The 18180-nt window shown below is 40.2% G+C and overlaps 1 protein-coding gene across 2 annotated transcripts in view; it reads right to left on the reverse strand.

Moving 5' to 3' along the window:
• Positions 1–18180, reverse strand: part of LOC118799579 (filamin-B) — an 87334-nt gene that overhangs the window by 17580 nt on the left and 51574 nt on the right. The window contains exons 14-34 of one of the 2 annotated variants that reach the window (XM_036559531.1): positions 16610–16733; positions 16285–16445; positions 15940–16030; positions 15324–15493; positions 15074–15191; positions 14323–14585; positions 13168–13765; positions 11287–11460; positions 10654–10816; positions 10052–10212; positions 9130–9297; positions 8140–8263; positions 7887–8040; positions 6489–6678; positions 5596–5843; positions 4308–4394; positions 3063–3165; positions 2629–2769; positions 1189–1317; positions 435–608; positions 84–242 (exon numbers count right to left, since the gene is read on the reverse strand). In XM_036559531.1, coding sequence (XP_036415424.1) covers positions 84–242; positions 435–608; positions 1189–1317; positions 2629–2769; positions 3063–3165; positions 4308–4394; positions 5596–5843; positions 6489–6678; positions 7887–8040; positions 8140–8263; positions 9130–9297; positions 10052–10212; positions 10654–10816; positions 11287–11460; positions 13168–13765; positions 14323–14585; positions 15074–15191; positions 15324–15493; positions 15940–16030; positions 16285–16445; positions 16610–16733 — 3700 coding nt within the window. The remainder of the gene's footprint in view (positions 1–83; positions 243–434; positions 609–1188; positions 1318–2628; positions 2770–3062; positions 3166–4307; positions 4395–5595; positions 5844–6488; positions 6679–7886; positions 8041–8139; positions 8264–9129; positions 9298–10051; positions 10213–10653; positions 10817–11286; positions 11461–13167; positions 13766–14322; positions 14586–15073; positions 15192–15323; positions 15494–15939; positions 16031–16284; positions 16446–16609; positions 16734–18180) is intronic. The other variant, XM_036559532.1, reaches the window with a different exon arrangement.

Raw genomic sequence — 18180 nt, forward strand, 5'->3', positions numbered from 1 at the left:
CACATGCAGACTCTTTATAAATTCACTACAACCTCAGCTCAGTACAGATGTACATTTGGCAGCAGGAGGAAAAAAAATCTCACCAATGCGATTGTTAGGCTGTCTCTTCAGCAGGCAGGGCTCGTCACGGCCTGAAGGGGCTTTAATGCTGGCTGTGAGCAAACTGAGGTCAGTTTCAGTGATGTCCAAAGCAAAGTCTGCAGCAGAGCCCAGTTTCACATGAGACCTCCTCTTGTTGTCTTCTGCAAACAAAAGCAAAAAGTAACAATAAGTAAACAATAAACATTTACATAAGCTGGAAGGGTCTTGAGAATATACAAAGGCAAAATACACTGAAATAGAACAATGCAATAGTCTGGTTTCTGTATTTAGATTGCCAATTTGCATGATGAACCAATGGAACATATTACTGCACATCCAGTTAAAGTCCTCACCTGTGATCCGAGCAGTAAAGGGGCTGCCAGCTATGTGTTTGTCGTTGTAACGCACCAAGATGTTGTAATCTCCTGGCAGTGTAGGCAGGTATGTGACCGTGCAGGTGCCATCCTTATTGTCAACACAACTGATCTCTGCCTTTGATGGGCCTTCAATGGCCAAGTCAAGGCCACCTATCATTACAATACATAAGATCTTGATCAATTCAATGATCAGACAGTGCTCCATAAAATCACACCACTCCACACTTCTGATCTACCCCTATCAGAGGCTACTAGATTTGTTTAAGGCTACAATTTTTTAAAATTCTTGAAACAAAACGTCATGCATCTTTTGTGATTGGTCTGTTTAGTGCATAGTTTATTGTTTGACCACTTTTAAAAAACTGATTAATCATCAAAACAATCCCAAGATGGTATATAACAACAGTAACAACCTTAGGAAATTTTAATGATACATGATATATATCATGATATTTAGTTTTTCTGACATTTTAAAAGATGGAACAAGCCAGAACGTTTGGAATTAGTGCAGTACATGAAATGTTTAATTAAAATAATTAAATTAATAATTTTTTGGTAGCATTTTTTTCTCATTTTTTCATCAAAACTATTAATGTAGTAATTTTATTACAATTAATTTAGTGATTTAACGTTAACTAAATCCAGTTAAACAGGACTAATGGTGTAATAACAATAATAATCAATCATCATAAGTAGCACAATCAACAGTGACAGCCTTGGAAATGCCTACCTTCTGCAGCATCCTCAGTGTAGATAGTGAAAGTGGCTGGTTTGTTAGCAACACCGTACACAAGACCAGGACCATGTGCCGTCACATTGGGGCTATTAGAATTGTTGACATAGAACTGCAGAGGACTCTCTGTGAAGCAAACAATGAACACATTGAGGTGGTTGTCACTGATCTATGACAGGCCGGGGGGAAAAAGGCATTAAAAACATTGCACAGGTGTTTCGTGTGAGCGTTAAAATTATAAATCACTCTGAGACATGCTGTATCCTAAGGTGAACTCCATCTTGTGTACACATGCAGCGATCCAAAGAGCAAGCTATTTCCACAGAGATGAGGCAATGAAGTACTGACTACTGCTGATTCTAGTAGTCTTTTCTTTCGAGAGTGCATTGTGGTCACCCAAAGGCTGTGCCTGAAGCAAACCTTTTTGCTTACTTCTGCAGAAACGCCTTTTTGAAAAATATTCAAAGGTGTAGCATATCCACTTTGGAGCACACAAGCAGAGTAATGTCAAACAATGGACAATGGCTATTTTATCTAGCCTTATTGTTAATACTGAACAGGATATCCACATGTGCAATAAGCCTCGAGTCACTGTTTACCCTGGGCAAATTACAACCCATTCTGCGGAAGAGGCTTCCAATGGAACTAGTGAATCAAAGACGATGTCATGCCATGACTGCCTTATACGGTAAAATAACTGCTTTGGGCAGGGCTTGTAGGGCTTGTCTTGTTGTCTTTTGGAGGGACTGAACTGGTGGACTACATGGGCATTAGGCTTGATATTTAATCCTGGCTGTGGCAGCTGACGACAGCGGTTTGGTGACTGGGATAATGTTAAAGCATAGTGTCAGTACAAGCCCTAACATGAGAAGCCCTGCCTGACTCTACAATTCCCGTACTTCACCTTCACTAAACAAATTCTCTGAGTCTGATGTCATACAGGAGATCTCTTTCAACATGTCAAGATAAATTATAGTCCAAATGATTATTATTGTTGGTCTACCCCACTTCACCTCGAAGAAATTGCTTGAAAGGTGAATCTTTTCAACTCCGGCATCTACAGCTGCCATGCATGTCCACTGTGGGACTATGGGAACAACACCAATCAGGCATAACATTACGACCACCTCCTTGTTTCTACACTCATTGTCCATTTTATCAGCTCCACTTACTATACAGATGCACTTTGTAGTTCTACAATTACAGACTGTAGTCCATCTGTTTCTCTGCAAACCACCTCTTATGCCAGCAGCATGCAATAAATCAAATGTTAAATCTCTCATGTTTTTGCTTTTTATAAAACAATAAAACGTGACCTTGTTGAGAAGATCAAACACTATTTGTTTAAAAGATGTGGATATTCAAATAGCAAGAATGGTTAAAATTCCCATCCTTGTTGCAGAGAAAGCGGTTAATAGTTGCAAGAAACTCTCTAACCTGGTATGTGGGTGCCATTGTATTTGATGTGCATCTCGTGAAGGCCTGCTTCTGTAGGGGCGTATTTCACAGTTACCGTTCCATCCTTGTTGTCGATGATCTCAGGCTGGGCTGTTTTGCCAGAGGGCATGTGAACTTCTCCTGGAATGGAAAGATTGTGTCACTGACTAGCTACATATCAGAAAAAAGCAGAGCTTGATTATTCAAAGTGTCTTAGAAAAAAACAGTTTCTTCTTCAAAATTTTAAGAGATAAATTGTTATTATTCAACTTTTTTACTATTTTTCTTAAGAAAATTTTAGGGTAAGTGCTACTTGTTCGAGCATGCTTTTTGTCTGTCCGTCTGTCTTAAGGTTTCAGTGAATCTAGCCCCTGTTCTGATGCTGAACACCATGCGTGAAAGTCATGATTTCCATGATTAGAACAGTTTCTGACCTGTGATTTCACCCTTCCTGAAGGCAAACGGAATCACCATGTCAAAAGGCCGGAAGCCGGCACCATTCATACTGTTGACTGGAATGTACGCCCCATCTGTGACCTGTGTGTGAGAGGAGATTTGAAATCAAAAAGCAGACATTAACAGTGTACAGACAGGCATCCCAATCCGTGCTAAAAGTGAAAGAACTGTGGAGGAGCAGAAAAGTTGAGACAGCAGACGCCTCGTGATTCAGCTGCAGCAGAGACGTGCATTGGACGAACAAGTGGAGTGACCGAGGAGAGGGAAAATAGAATGATGATTCAAACTCCCAGCACACCTGGAACAGTCTGGAAGAGAGAAGAAATGAAGTAGAAAATAAAAACCCATAACCATAGGAACCGAGCTGGAGAGATGGTATTGGCACATGCTGGCCTTCCTTAGGCACTCATGAGTTCAGCACAGGTTTTTTTTTCTTTGATTTAGAGAACTGCCCCCTATTTTTCCTTGTCTGGTGGAAACGTAGCGTGACTGAGTTGGTATAAGGTCAATAAGGACACATGGGACATGAGCAAGGTGACAGCCTCCAGTTCAATGGAGGTTCACAGTGGTGCTCACAAATGTCACCACTTAGTGGTTTAATGGAGAAAGAAATGTCTGGATCATTTTTTAATGAATCAAACACGGTAATGCTTACACATGGACTACATTCACTTAGTTTTGGAGTGAGGGAGAACTGTGACTGCAGTTTGGTTGCCATGCAGGCCACTTTAGTTTATTTAACACCAGATTTGCCTCCAAGCAAAACTAAGGCGCTCTAAAAGCCCCAGACGGAGTTTCCCCCGAATCTCTGCCATGAATGAAACAAGCTAGTGGAAAAAAAAAGCCGCTTCCAGAGCGAATCAGGCACAGAAGAGAACAGAGTGCTGATTCAGGGAGGGGGGGGAGGGAGATGAGCCATGAACGGACAGCCATTTCCTGAAAAGAATGATGCTTGATTGGTCAGAACAGGGCAGAACTGGATGGAAATCACTTACATCACAACAGAGAGAGGGGAAAAGAGAGACCAAGACAAACACGCCGACAGACAAATAGGCATTTAGGCAGCCCGGAGGTCAGTGCAGAGGCTGAAAAAGAGGGAGTGGTGACGGCAGCAGTGTGTTCAAGCTCCCCTAGTAGGCGCACGCTGTGTAAAAGGAAGAGATGAGAGATGAATGAGGGAAGGAGATGAAAGAGGGATGAGGCAATGAGGAGAGTGCGTGTACCCAGGGCTGGAAGCCGGCGCCTGGAGCTGCTTGCTGCTGCTGCTGCTGGACTGACTGCTGCTGCAACAGAGGAGCCTCATCAGTAGCCTGGGAAATGAGAGAGTGGGTTACACATACACGCACACAGGCCACACAGGAAGAGGAACACTGGACATGCTGCTGCCAGGACTTAAAAACAGGCCTAAATATTACTCTATTATTTTGTTGTTGTTGAAACCTAGTAACATTATTACAATTTCCATTGTACCATTGGTAGCACACTTCATGTACATCAGTGTCACCATAATTCTTGATGTTGAAATCAGACTCAACACCATAAAACTGCTTCCACTCTCACTTCTCACCACATTAGTGTTTCTTCCCATCACATTACAGTTATCAGTAAATCCAGCTAGGCTGCTACTTGTTAACATCAGCTATGTTAACATCAAATGTTCCATGTGATACGATGGATAAACTAACATTAAATCATATTGTATATTTTTTGCATATTTTTTTTATGTACCAAATATGAAAAGAATGCAAATGAGATGCCTTTTCACTAGTGGTCTCAGACTTTTGGACCGTACTGTATATATCTGCATGAGTGAATATCATCGTCACAACAAAACCTGATGTTACAAAAATGATAATATACAGAAGGAAAAATATTCTTAATTCTTAAAAGAAGTTAACCCTCTACTGCATGCATTATGAGAGTAATAATCAATTCACTTTTCTTGCATAAAATGGTCCTTGATTGATTTTTTCAGACCTGAATATTAAATTAAAGAAAATAAAAAATAATAATAATGTGTGCAGGGGTCCTGTTGGAGTATGTTGTCTTGAGGCAACCTAGTGCGGCAATGTTAAGAAATGACAGAACCGTGTTCCCTGAAGTGGTGAGACCTGGCTTGTGATTGGCTAAATCCATTCCACTGTCGCACAATGTTGCTTCTAGGCAACGAACACATTTCTGCAAAATCCCATAACAAAAAATTTCTACTTAAAAGAGGTTTAAAAGTGCCCACCAAGAGAGAGTATGACCAAGCACATGCTTTTTTTTTATACTTACTCAAACTCTTCCCTTTATTGTTAACTCTTTCGTTGTCTTTAAATATGCATGATGCTATTGTAAAGTGAAGAAAATGAGTTTGTTGTCCTGAGGCAACACCGTGCAGTAGAGGGTTAATGGAAGATTTTTTTCCCCTCAAAGTAATACTGAATCCTTTCTAGGGTGGGGCAATGTTACTGTCGATATGTTTCCTCTTAACTGAAGGACAGCAAGATGCTAGGGACTGAACCTTACCATGACTTTAAAGGGGCTGCGTGGGATATTCTCTCCACCGAAGCGAACATAGATAACGTAAGTGCCTGGCGTAGGTGCAGTGTAGAAGATGTCAAAGGTCCCATCCTCATTTTCGACGACGTCAGCCTCCACCTCAGTCCCATCAGGGGTGACCACGATGCAGGTCACCTTCCCTTTCCCCGCACCTTTAGTGTTCACCACAAAGCCCACCTCCTCCCCAATGCCGATGGTCGGCCCAATGCCAGGTCCTGCAGGATAAGAATTAGATAGTTAGAATGTGCTGAGAAAATTTGCGGAAATACAGTTTAATATGGAAATCTCTCACTTCAAGTACTATAGAGCAACTTCAATCTATTCCTGTAGGTACTATACATTTGTGTTGACTATCAATGTGTTCTTTTTTCTTTTATGATTTCAAATGGTCACCTTATTTACTTTATAAACCTTACTACTAATTTATATTTATTTCTTTTTTGGAGGGGATCTTTAGATTAAATTCTAAAAAAAAAAAAAATCAATATAAATAAATGGACGGGGAAAAAAGAAAAGGAGTGAAATCTGCTGATGAAGGGTAAAAGGAATAGCTTCTTTCCAGATTTTGTCTTACGTCAATTTATGCCTGTATCTGCCTTGTCATTGAAAAAGCCATGTTGCAAGGAATTTCAATTTGTATTGTGTTGGTGGGATTTTTTTGCTTTTGTAAAATATTTTTGGTACTCTGTGTTTATATTGGATATGGCATCTGTCTCTGGTTCAGTTCACATCAGTAAAGCATCCGTCATGTCAGTTCAGGTCATCTACATTTGAGGCAAAGGGAAAAACTCCAAACCACCACATTTCTGTCCAGTTCTTTTCTTGCAACTGCTTTTGACAGTCAAACTGAGGTCACTCACCAGTGACCGTGCACTTGCTAGCATCTCCTGTGGTAGTTGCTCGCACTCTGTATGGAGACGTTGGGATCTCGTCGCCTCCGTACTTGATCACAATAGTGTAGCGGCCCACCTTGTCTGGCACATACGACACCTGGTAAGTCCCGTCCTGGTTGTCCTGAATGCTGGCTTTCTTCGGTTTTCCATCTTGGTCCTGAACAAAATTAAGATCCATATATAACACCACAGAGCTGTCTGTAACCTGTACTGCCAAAAGCAGAGTGGTGACAGAATGACTAAGAGGAAGAATTCAGCAATACGCTTCCTCCAGCCAAGAGGGAGCGCAGAGGTCTGAGCACGCACTGAGCTCAGCACGCAGCACAAACTGTCAAACATAAGTGGGGGACAAAACAGCGCTGAGTAGTTTATATCCTCTACAATCACACAGCACAGCTTCATCAGTTACAAGACAATGAAAAAGGAGAGCAAGAGGGTCATTTTTTCTGCGGGAGACATCTGAGACGTAGACTCATGATTAAGGGACTACGTTTGGCTTTAGAATAATGTCCATTTATCTCATTATTAGTCTCTTATGCTGATCCACAGACAGGCTTTTGGCTGGAGAGGAAGAGACACGGAGCTAAGGGGAGAAGTGTTGTACGATCTGACTAAAGCTAAAGCCCAGATGACCAATGTGGTCATTTCTCAAACACCCCAAGAGAAGATTAAATAATACGTTGTTTCCAAATGAGGAGATGACTACAGAGCACTGTGGGTCTGTGATAATACGATGTAATCACAGACACAGTGGCAAGCAAACAGATGAGTTTTCATTATTACAGAAACTCTATCAAGAGCAAATTGTTTCAATACATTTGTGGTTTATAACTTGGCTGCTGAAGGCAGTTAATATCCAATGATAACTGAATCAGAAAAAACTATAACAGCCTTTCAGTTTTTTTACATAAAATGATTCTGAATACACTGAGTGACATTGTTTTACCATAGTTTTAAGAAGCTTTTGGCCTAAAATATACCAGACCTCACCAGTGCTTTTGTGGCTGAACGCATTTAATTTCTCACAGAAATGTTCCAATATCTAATATAAAGCCTTCCCAGAGGAGTACAGGCTGTCACTACAGCAAAGGAGGACACAACTTTGGACAGTAATACACTATAGACAGTGCTGGGGACAATACAGCATCTATTGTTTCATACAATAACAGAAAACAGACACTTGTCACAAACTTTGAATGGTTAAATTACAAAAAAATAAAAAAAAATAAAATATATATATATATATAAGTTCTAACAGTTTCATTTTAGCCATGTGCAATATGCATAATATGAATGGAAGTCGAAAAGTAGTGAATTTGCTCAGAACTGCAAGGGACTGTAGGTTTCCATGCAGGGCCTTCTCACCGTGATCTGGACTGACAGTTGGCCCTCTCCTGCGTCCTTGGCATCGATAGTGAACTCCACAGGCAGGCTGGCGGGCAGGCCTGTGGTCAGACCCGGACCGCTAGCACGAACCTTACTGGCATCGTGAGTGGGCAGGACGCGCAGCTTAAAGGGGCTGGAAAAGAGGACAGTGGGTGAACCGCAATTACAGATTAGACGTTATTAACCAATTCCCTGAATGCAAGTGAAAACATCTGTGATGGAGTCTGACTACCTGCGTGGAATCTCTTCATCAGCGTACTTTACTGCCACTGAGTAAGGCCCTTCCACAGAAGGAGTGTAAGCTACAGTGTGTGTTCCATCTCCATTGTCTGTTATGTCAACAGGCTCAGCCACACCTGAACAGAAACAATGATTACCATTAACTAAATTACAGCAATTTAGTCTCAGCTCTTACTTAGTACAATCATTAACAAAACCACAGCGCTCACTCTAGACTACGCCTAGCAACTCAAGATACACTACAGGCCAGAAGTAAAACTGCATTTGTAAAACTAAAAGATTTAATTTTTTCAAGAGATAACAAACTCAATGGACAGGAAAAAAAAATGTGTGCATCATTTCTTCTCTAGTACTTCTGCATGTATACATTATGTATCCCCAAGCCTTAATAACAGTGACAGGCAAGGACCACATCAGCCTTGTAAGAGAGAATCTGTCCATGTTAGAAGATTGTTTGTAAAGAACTAAAAACTGTAAGTGACTAAGGGTTTAACAATGCATTCTGACACTGCAACAGATAACTGCGACACTATATCGTGGATATGTGACAATGCATTGTGAAGAATGGATTTTCTATTAATTATCCCACCTAATGCAACTGCACTGTCTGAACACTTAAGTTTAGAAACAATGAGCATCAATCAACAATTCACTCTAGTACTCCCAGCTCTAGAGTCATTAGGAAGCGGTGCAACACAGAGTACAGTCATTTCCTTCATTCAAATTTGGCTCAGAATTCTTTGTTGAAAATATCACGAGAATATAGAAACATGAATCCGATATCATAAATGGAATTGAATCAATGGCCAAGTATCTTAGTATCTTACACCCCCATAACTGACTGCTAATACAACGTGAACTGTTTTCCTATATTACACGTTGGAGTACGATTTTTTCATCTATACATTTGGCCTGCACTGCATTTCTTTCCTTGTTTTTAACTTCACACAAAGGATTCTTGCAGGACAGTCCAGTATGTCACCTTTAGGTCCGGTCACAGCCACAGAGAGAGGTGCTATCCCAGCCTTGCTGCAGTCCACAGTGAAAGACTGAGGGATTTTGGCTCGTACGGCTGAACCAACTCCAGGCCCGGATAGTTTCACCTTACTGGAGTCCACCACATCCTTCACTGGCACCTTGAACGGACTTCCTGAAAAGAGAATTCGACAGAAATACAGTTACACTGTCAAACGGCTTCTATTTTATAAAAGGAAAAGTGATTGATGCAATTTTGTAATTTTCAAGGCATGTTGTTCAAATTACCCATCAGGTCCTTTAATTATATAAAGAGATTTACCCTCACAAACATGAAATGGGTGGTAAAAAACGGCATATATGCTTCCTAGAATTTTAAACATGCCATGTAAATAGTGATTTCAGGAAAAAAGTTAGCTATCATGTAGCACAGTGGTGTTGTTTTTCAGTATGCAAAGCCACAGAAACAAGACGCAGTTTGATCATCACATTCTGGAGCTTATAGACTGAAAACTCAGACACAGCTGTCAGGTCTGTCTTGGCTGGAATGTTCTGCGTTCTAAAATACAGCCCCATCAATTCTAATAGGCATGCATTATGCAAGCCAGTAACACTATCTAAAGGACATACAGTACGTGGGAGTTCAAACTATGTGAACCTGGCAAGTTTTAAATGAAATATGAGGACAGTTTCTGCTATGAAGAATGCATTAGCTACAATGCATTCCTTAGATTCAGTATATCTTGTTACTGTGCAAAGTGCATCATGAAGAAAAAAAAAGGGGTTAGTGGAACACAGTCTTGACTAGAGAAATAAATCATTTCACTCGACACACAGACCCTGCAGTGAAGGACAATACTTTCTGTTTGTCTTCAGTATTGCTAATGTATCATAAAGGCTGTAATCCACCACAGATCCATGTTGTGTACCTGGAATGTGCTGTCCTCCATATGTAATGTTCACATCATAAAGTCCAGGAGCATAAGGAGTGTACTCCACATTGCAGCTGCCATCTTTGTTGTCTTTGCAGGACATCTTTGACTCTGATGGACCCTCAACCGTGATACCCAGGCCACCAATACCAGCTCCTCTGCATTAACATCAGTGTATTAGTCATTTAATTTCAACAGTCTCAATTAATGCTTAGAAGACTATTATTGCTATTTTGGTATACATTTTATTTACATGTGTAAGACAATATTAATTATATCAGTTATATTATGAATTATATTATGAATACTTCTGACATTTTCTATTGGCTTTGACTTCAAACAATGACAAAAACAGGGCAAAGTTGTATAGAATATTTTACTAAAACACAGCAGTACAATAACTTAAGTCCAGATCATAGTCAGAATAAAATATCTCCTCTTCGACATTGGATAATCAATATAAAGTATTGACTGATATCTTAGAATGTGCACTTGTTTTCAAAGAGCTCCAAGTGATTAAACAAAATCTAAGAAGAAGCGTTTCAAGGCATATACGAAACAGCAAAAAGGTCTAAGCACGGCATGAAAAGATGTGGCACCTGGTGATGATTGAGAACTTGTTAGGTTTGTCAGTCAAACCTTCCTCCAAGCCAGGGCCTTTAGCTACAACGCGGGTAGGATCACAACCCTCACCCACAGAAACCTGGAAAGGACTCTTGGGCACAGGAGTCTCATCATACAGCACCTCCACAGCATGAACACCTGGAAGCAATATTACACAGTGTGACCTTGCCATTAAAAATAGTCAGCATTATAAGACACTATTCACACCATTTAAAAACACCAGCTGGCCTTTACATTGGGGATAAATTACATGACAAAAGTAAATACTATATTTTTACATTAACAGATGTCCCCCCTGATTCTCTTTAATTTTCTGTTTGAGATACATTTCATGACAGCAAAAAATTACATTCTAATTTACATCGTCAGCTTGATATATGATTTTTAACAATATGTTAAATAATAAATTGGCAGATTTAGCCAGTCATAAAGGCATCTGGGCCTGTGATGGACTGGTGACCTGTCCAGGGTGTTTTCTGCCTTAAACCCAATGAGCACTGGGATAGAATCATGCACCCCATGTGACCCAGGAGGATAAGTGGCTTAGATAAAGTGTGTGCAACTACATCTGTGCAATATTAAAGGGGGTACTCTGCTTTGTGCTGTACCATTCTCAAAGGGCGTGTACTCCACTTTGTAGGTGCCATCACCCTGGTCAGCAATGATGCAGTCTGTGGCAGCGCCTGATGGGTTCTTAACTTGCGCCTTAATGTGCTTTCCTCCAACTTTGGTCAAAGCTCGAGCATCCACAGTGAAGTCAGTGGTAGCCTCCCTGAAGATGGCTAAAGAGTGACCAAAACTTAACACAAGCCAAATGATGCATGAGGGAACAACTGAAGTAAAAAAAAAAGCTGAAAGAGTGCATGGAGCTCATAAAGGATGACATTCTTTTCATAAAGCGATTCATCTCCTTCATAAAAACGTCATCGCCATTCTGGTGCTCTTGAAGTAAAACTCTGATCTTTCACCAAGACCTTTTTCTAAGATGAAGGACCCCTTTACAGTTGAGGCTGAGGTCACTGAGCGTAAAGTGAGATGTGGAGAGGCTCTGAAAAAAGAGGCATCCGTAATAACAAGCCTTTGAAAAGAGGTAGTTAGAAAACCATGAGGAGTCTAAAGACAACCCATGATGTAATGGGAACCAGGAAAACAATGAGACTCCTTCAAATGACATGAGCTTTGGATATTCCATTAATTGGATTTGAGAACTAGAGCACCTTTGTGGATGAATAAGCAGATTCTTATAAAAGAATTAGAAATGTTCTGATTCAGTGTGAAAGATTCCACAGATATATTTTTACCGGTCAGTATCTGCTGTATTACGCCAAATCCAACAAATCTAATTCTGATTCTTTAAGGCAGTTAATCCCATTGTGCTCTGTCATTGTAGAGTGGACAGACAGACATTAAGAACAACCACCTACAATAGGGACAGGCAATGTGGTAAAAAATATCACAATACTCAAAGGCATGCTAACACTGTGTTTTTCTGATGTTTTACAAGTTGGAACACAATACAATGATTTCAATGGTTTAGATACTGTGCTGCCTAAACCCAGTTAAACAGGACTGATCATGCTCTCTTTGCAACGAAACATGCAGTTTTTCTGGTCATATCAACAACATGCTCAGAGTAGTGTTTTGTGACGTAATCCTTCAAGATAATGGTAAAACACTGCCATATCACTCACTCCTTTAAGAGCATTCTAAACATCTGTAGATTAAAAATTAAAAAGCTCAACAGTCACTTGTAATATCTGCAATTCCAGTATTAAGACTGGTTTTCATCAAAACATGGTGACTACATACAATCACAGTACTCAAAATATGAAAGCACTTAAGACACCACAAAACGATCATTTAAATAATCAAATAAGCAGAAAAAAAGTACATCAGTACAGAATGTGCACATAAAGCAATTTTACCATAATTTGCAGCGTAACATATCTTAACTAAATATGACTGGTTAAGTTCAATGTATTTGAAGTGTACACCGTGTGCATTATCTATGAGCATACAAATATAATGGGACTCTATAGGAATAAAAGTTGCAGGAATAGCAGCGTGCTGTTCCGTGCACGTGTGATTTTGACTCACTGATGCAGCCTGTTTTTCATTTTCAAAAGCAGCAGCATGGAGCAGTCGCCAAACCATGAGGTTCAAGCTAGCAAATTTTATCTACACTTGATAACACGATTCCCACAATGAACCTAATCAGAGACACCTAATCAGAGAGGAAAATTTTGCTGTTTCTTTTCTTATATATTTAATCAGCTGAGCAAATACTGTCAAACACTAAAGCTATGGTGATAACGGATATATATTTCCAGCTGCCGTAGCGTCCCTACAGCTCCCAATGCTCAGTCCCTATAATTGGCTAAATCAATACTAAATGACTTGGAAAAACGACAGAGTGGGGGAAAAAAAATATGATCAGGACATCTCTATTACATATACATGAAAATTCTGTCACACAATTGTGCACTTACCATCTCCTGCCACTCCTGGTCCGAACACCTTCACCTTGCTGGTGTCGACGGCCGGATCAACCACCACCTTGGCAGGGAAGCTGGGCACAGCCTTTCCTCCATACTTCAACATCAGTGTATACATGCCAGCCGTCAGAGGCACGTAAGTGACCGTGTAAGTGCCGTCCTTGTTGTCCAGCACTTCGGTCTTGGCCTTGGAGCCCGTGTCGGACACCGCCTCCAGCGTCAACTGTCCAGGCCCAGCTTTAACACAGTCCACGTTCACTACGCTGATCTCTCCCACCTTACCACGCTTCAGACCTGACCCAGAGGCCACTACCTTGGTGGGGTCAAAAGGATACTGGATGTCAGCATGGAAGGGAGAGCCAGGGATATGGACATCCTCAAAGAGAATATTGACCAGGTATTCTCCAGGCTCAGTTGGAAGATAGGACACAGAGCAGGTGCCATCACCATTGTCAGAGCATTCGATCTTGGCTTCTGTGGGACCCTCCACAGTCAGGCCAAGCCCACCTGTACCAGCACCCTTTGTGTCAATGGTGAACTCAGCAGGGCTCCCAACCAGGCCTCCTTTCAGTCCTGGACCAAAGGCTTTCACCTGCAGAGAACAGAGTCTCATTAAATTCTAGTGGCCTCACTAAAATATTCAATAAATGTTCACTATTATTCCTTAGAAGTCAGTTATGACCAGCAATAAGAAAATCATGTTATAATCTGATATTACTTCTCAGGTGTAGTTCACTGAAAGAAGCAGATGAATTCTGTCAAAAGTGCTGACGGCAAACGTTCGATCAATACCACATGCAAGTAGAAGAGATTATTTGAATGTAAAGTTAGTTATATTTTGATGTTTTTGCTGTCTGACACTGAAACAAACAGAATAAAGTGCAAACTCAAAACCGCTAATAGAAAATGTAAACAGAATGCAAATGTAATTTATAAAGTAACTATGTTACAATGTAATTACATTATATGTAGCAAAATAACTCCCAGGGTTAAATCACCAGTATTTTTAATGCATCACAGTCAATAGTAACTTTTAATTCTTGCTTAATCCACTAATATACCAGCAAATATGTTCAACATGAATACAAAAAAAGAAAAAAGAAAAAAAAAAAAGAAAAATATAAACACCCAAAACCAAAGCATTCTCACCTTGCTTGGATCTGGCGGTAGCATAGCGTCCACAGGGAAAGGGCTCCCAGGCACTGGGTTTCCATCATAAAGGACATCTACAGTGTAGACGCCCTCTTCTTTAGGGACGTACTTCACCAGGCTGGCACCCTTGCCAAGCTGGGGCTCCACTACACATGGCACGGATTTGCCTGATGGACTGGTGATGCGGGCTTCTAGCTTACCCTGACCGCCTACTCCCTTTGTGCCGACTGCGAACTCCTGATCTTGGCCGACTTCCACTCCTGAAATGCAGGTTTATAATATATAAGCTTCCAGTGCTTGTCAACTACATCAGGCTTGTAGCTTCAGTTCACTAAAGGAGCAAATTTTGGACACCAAACATGTCTTGGTTGATCATATATTTGGGGTAAGAGGAAAGATTGTGTAAATTCGATTTTTGGCTGAACTATCACTGGAAGGAATATTACAGAAATTCATTATTCTGCAGCAGAGCCTGTTTTAAAGGGCAAGTTTATTTAGAGTTCTGTGAACCCTCTCCACAAACCAGAAACACATGCACTAATAAAACTCTCCCGATGTAATGTAAAACAAAGCGGCTTTACAGCGCTCTTTAGTATGTCGTCAACAACTGTGTGGTGAAAGTTATAGAACAGAGCACATTACTTGCTGTAAAAACACACAGAGCGCTGGCAGCAGAACGTGCAGTAAATGATTCACTGAGCCACACAAAGCCATGTGCGTGTGTGCAAGAGGGAGAGAGAGAACTCACTGCTTTCCAAGCCATTGACTTGGACCTTGCTGAGGTCCAGCGGGGCTGCCACTCCCACAGCAAAGGGGCTTTTAGAGATCGGGTCACCTCCAAAAGTTACTGTTATCACCATTTCACCCTGAAGGGACAGAAATCACGGAATTTGATACAGCAAAACATCTCTTGCCTCAACGGTTAAAAGGCTTCACTTATGCTCTATAGCTGCCAGTATAATATCTGGGATGTTTTTATTGGGGTGGGGGGACAACACCTGTTGGATTGGAGTGTACTTGACAGTGTAGGAATAGTCATAGTTGTCAATGATTTCAAAGTCCTGGACAGGCTGTCCTTTGTTAGGGCCAGAGAACTGCACGTCCAGTGGAGCTTTGCCTGCTCCTTTTGTTTGAACGGTGAAATGAGTAGGTTTCCCACTTTCCACACCTGGAGAAAAAGAGAAAATAATAAGGGACAGAGGTCAAGATCCACTGTCACTGTCAAAACAAAAGCTTGAATCTCTGAAATGGTAAATCTTGCTAATGTAATGAGTTTATTCTAAATAACTTTGGTCATTTTCTATTAGATCATTCATCATGAAATGTTCAGCACTGGGTGTTTCAAATGGATGTGGAGGAAAAAATGTGAAAGAGAAGGAGAAAGAAGAAGAAGAAAGAAGAAGAATGATGAGAAGAAGCAGAAGAAGCAGAAAGAGAATGAGAGGGAAGAAGTCGTAGTTCACTTCACACCACGGGACCTGCCATAATGGAGTTAGCAGGTTTTGATGTTACAGTGACATGATGTCACCCACCCTTTTAAAATGTCAAAAAAGTGGAGAGAGAGGAAAGGAAAACACCACACAGACCATGCTTATTGGACATGGAATAACAAACCTGCTCGAGCGAGTCCTGGCCCGTCTGCTTTGACCTTAGATGCATCATGCGAAGGTTCTACCTTGACACGGAATGGACTGATGGGAATTTCCTATGTTGACACAAAAATAAACAAGTGCCCCATGAGCATCTTAAAAATTCTGAATGTTTACTTGTTTTTAAAAGAAAAGCTGAAAAACCTAACATATTAGAACTGCTATCGTTGTTTAATGTTGAATTTTTTGTTTTCTTCTTTTTCATTCAATAATAAATGCCATTAGAAGTTCCCTGTAACCGAACAACAGTATGAACAGACATTATGCAAGCCTGCACAGGTTTAACAGAAAAGCCACTGCTGTCACTCACTTGATCTGTGAAGAGGACTTTGATGGTGAGACGTCCAGCCCCTGGTGGGATGTACTTGACAGTGATGGTGTCATTTGCATTCGGAATAATGTCAAAGTCTACATCCTGTTCCTTATCGCTGATGACATTGGCATCACACTTGATACCAATACTGACATCACCTATAAGAGTCACAAATGAAATTAAAAGTAGCTATACATATATACAGACACACATATGTATATGCAAATTACACGCAAACACACACACACACACACTGCTCATGTATGTGACTTTTTTACTGTGTGTTTTTTTACTGTATATTACAACGTCTGATTTGCATTACCTTCTCCAGCCTCTGTGCAATCCACTGTGAAGTGTGTCGGCTCATGAGCTTTCAGGCCAGTCCTCTCCACTCCGGGGCCAAACACTTTCACCTTGTGAGGGTGACTTCCCTTCCCAACTTGAACCTAGAGCAGAACAGCGTTAACGTTACATTTAAAAACCACCAAGCTCCCAAAAATGTTCAGCAAATACAAAATAATGTCTTGCAGTAACTCAGCATATAATTTGCGACTATATAAAGGAGCAATAAGCTGCATTTTCCTACTTCATCTTGATCATGTTCGTAATTCTGCCTTGACAGAGACAGGATATGTTCTTCAACTGCAGTGTGAACACTGTAGAAAAGGAAAACATTTCCCCAACCCACAGAGCAGTCTAAGCCTTTACTTTATTAGCCTATATAACACCACCAAGTAGCGTTTATCTGTTTTCCATAAGACCACCTGCTACCTATTGCTCCTTTGACCAACAACTGTACAACTGATTAAACATCCAAAACAGAAACACAAACAAAAATGTTTACTGTAATCAGATTCCATTACAAATTCCTAAAAAGAATCAGAACTGCTTCCCAGTACAGACACATACAAATAACACAAAGAAATGCCGTATTAAAGCATGACTCGGATTGAAATTTATTAAAAAGGTCTGAAAACATTCAATTCACAATCAGTCAGTTTCTAAAAAGGTCCATCTTTTTTCATCACAAAATAGTCTCAGTGCGGTCCAAACCTCCAGCAGTTTTGCCAGTTCAGTCATGGTCCTACTGATTGAAAGACATCCTCCAAGTTTACAAAGTGTAAGCAGACACTCAGAAGACAAATTTCAGTCAGGCGAAAATGTTCAGTCAGACGAGGAGGAGGCACAATCTGGAAATGTACTGCTGCAAGTTCATAAGTACAATTTTTAGGCAGCCTTGAAAGTTGTCTGGTGCAATCTAATTACAAGTGAATCAAATTACAATGTGAATAATGAATGATTTAAAGAAATGTTATTTTCAGTGAAATGCTTTCTCGTCAAGATAGTATAAAGGCATCATTTGAATTAATTGCTTAAAAGAAAATATAAAATGGGTTAAAGATGAATAAAAAAAACATTGAAACACTTTATTTTGACAGTCCATAAGAGAAAACTAAAATATCGATCAATTAGTATCTAGTAAACTCAGTTTAACATTTCCCCTAACCCCAAACTTAACTCTTCACTCTAACACTAACATTGAATCCAAAGACAGAACCTTAATTCCTTGCTTTTTATCCTGATTGACAAATTTAATTGATCCAATAACAAAACTGAGTTTCATCGGGTTGATCGCGCGTTCAAGGATAAGCTACCAGTGACCATCAAAATAAAATGTGATTTATGAATTACACCACATTAGTGCACAATATTTTTGGTTAATTACATTAGTTCATTGAAAATACGATCATTGAAATGATTAAAAACATTGTTAAAAAAAATATAAACAAGATTTGTTAGAATATTAATGCATACCTTAAATCACAAAACATTCAATGCAATAAAAAAATAGTAAATAAAAAAAGAAAGAAAAGACAAGCTTTCTTCAGTGCC

This window comes from Colossoma macropomum, unplaced genomic scaffold (assembly GCF_904425465.1).
Source record: "Colossoma macropomum unplaced genomic scaffold, Colossoma_macropomum, whole genome shotgun sequence".
NCBI lineage: Eukaryota > Metazoa > Chordata > Actinopteri > Characiformes > Serrasalmidae > Colossoma > Colossoma macropomum.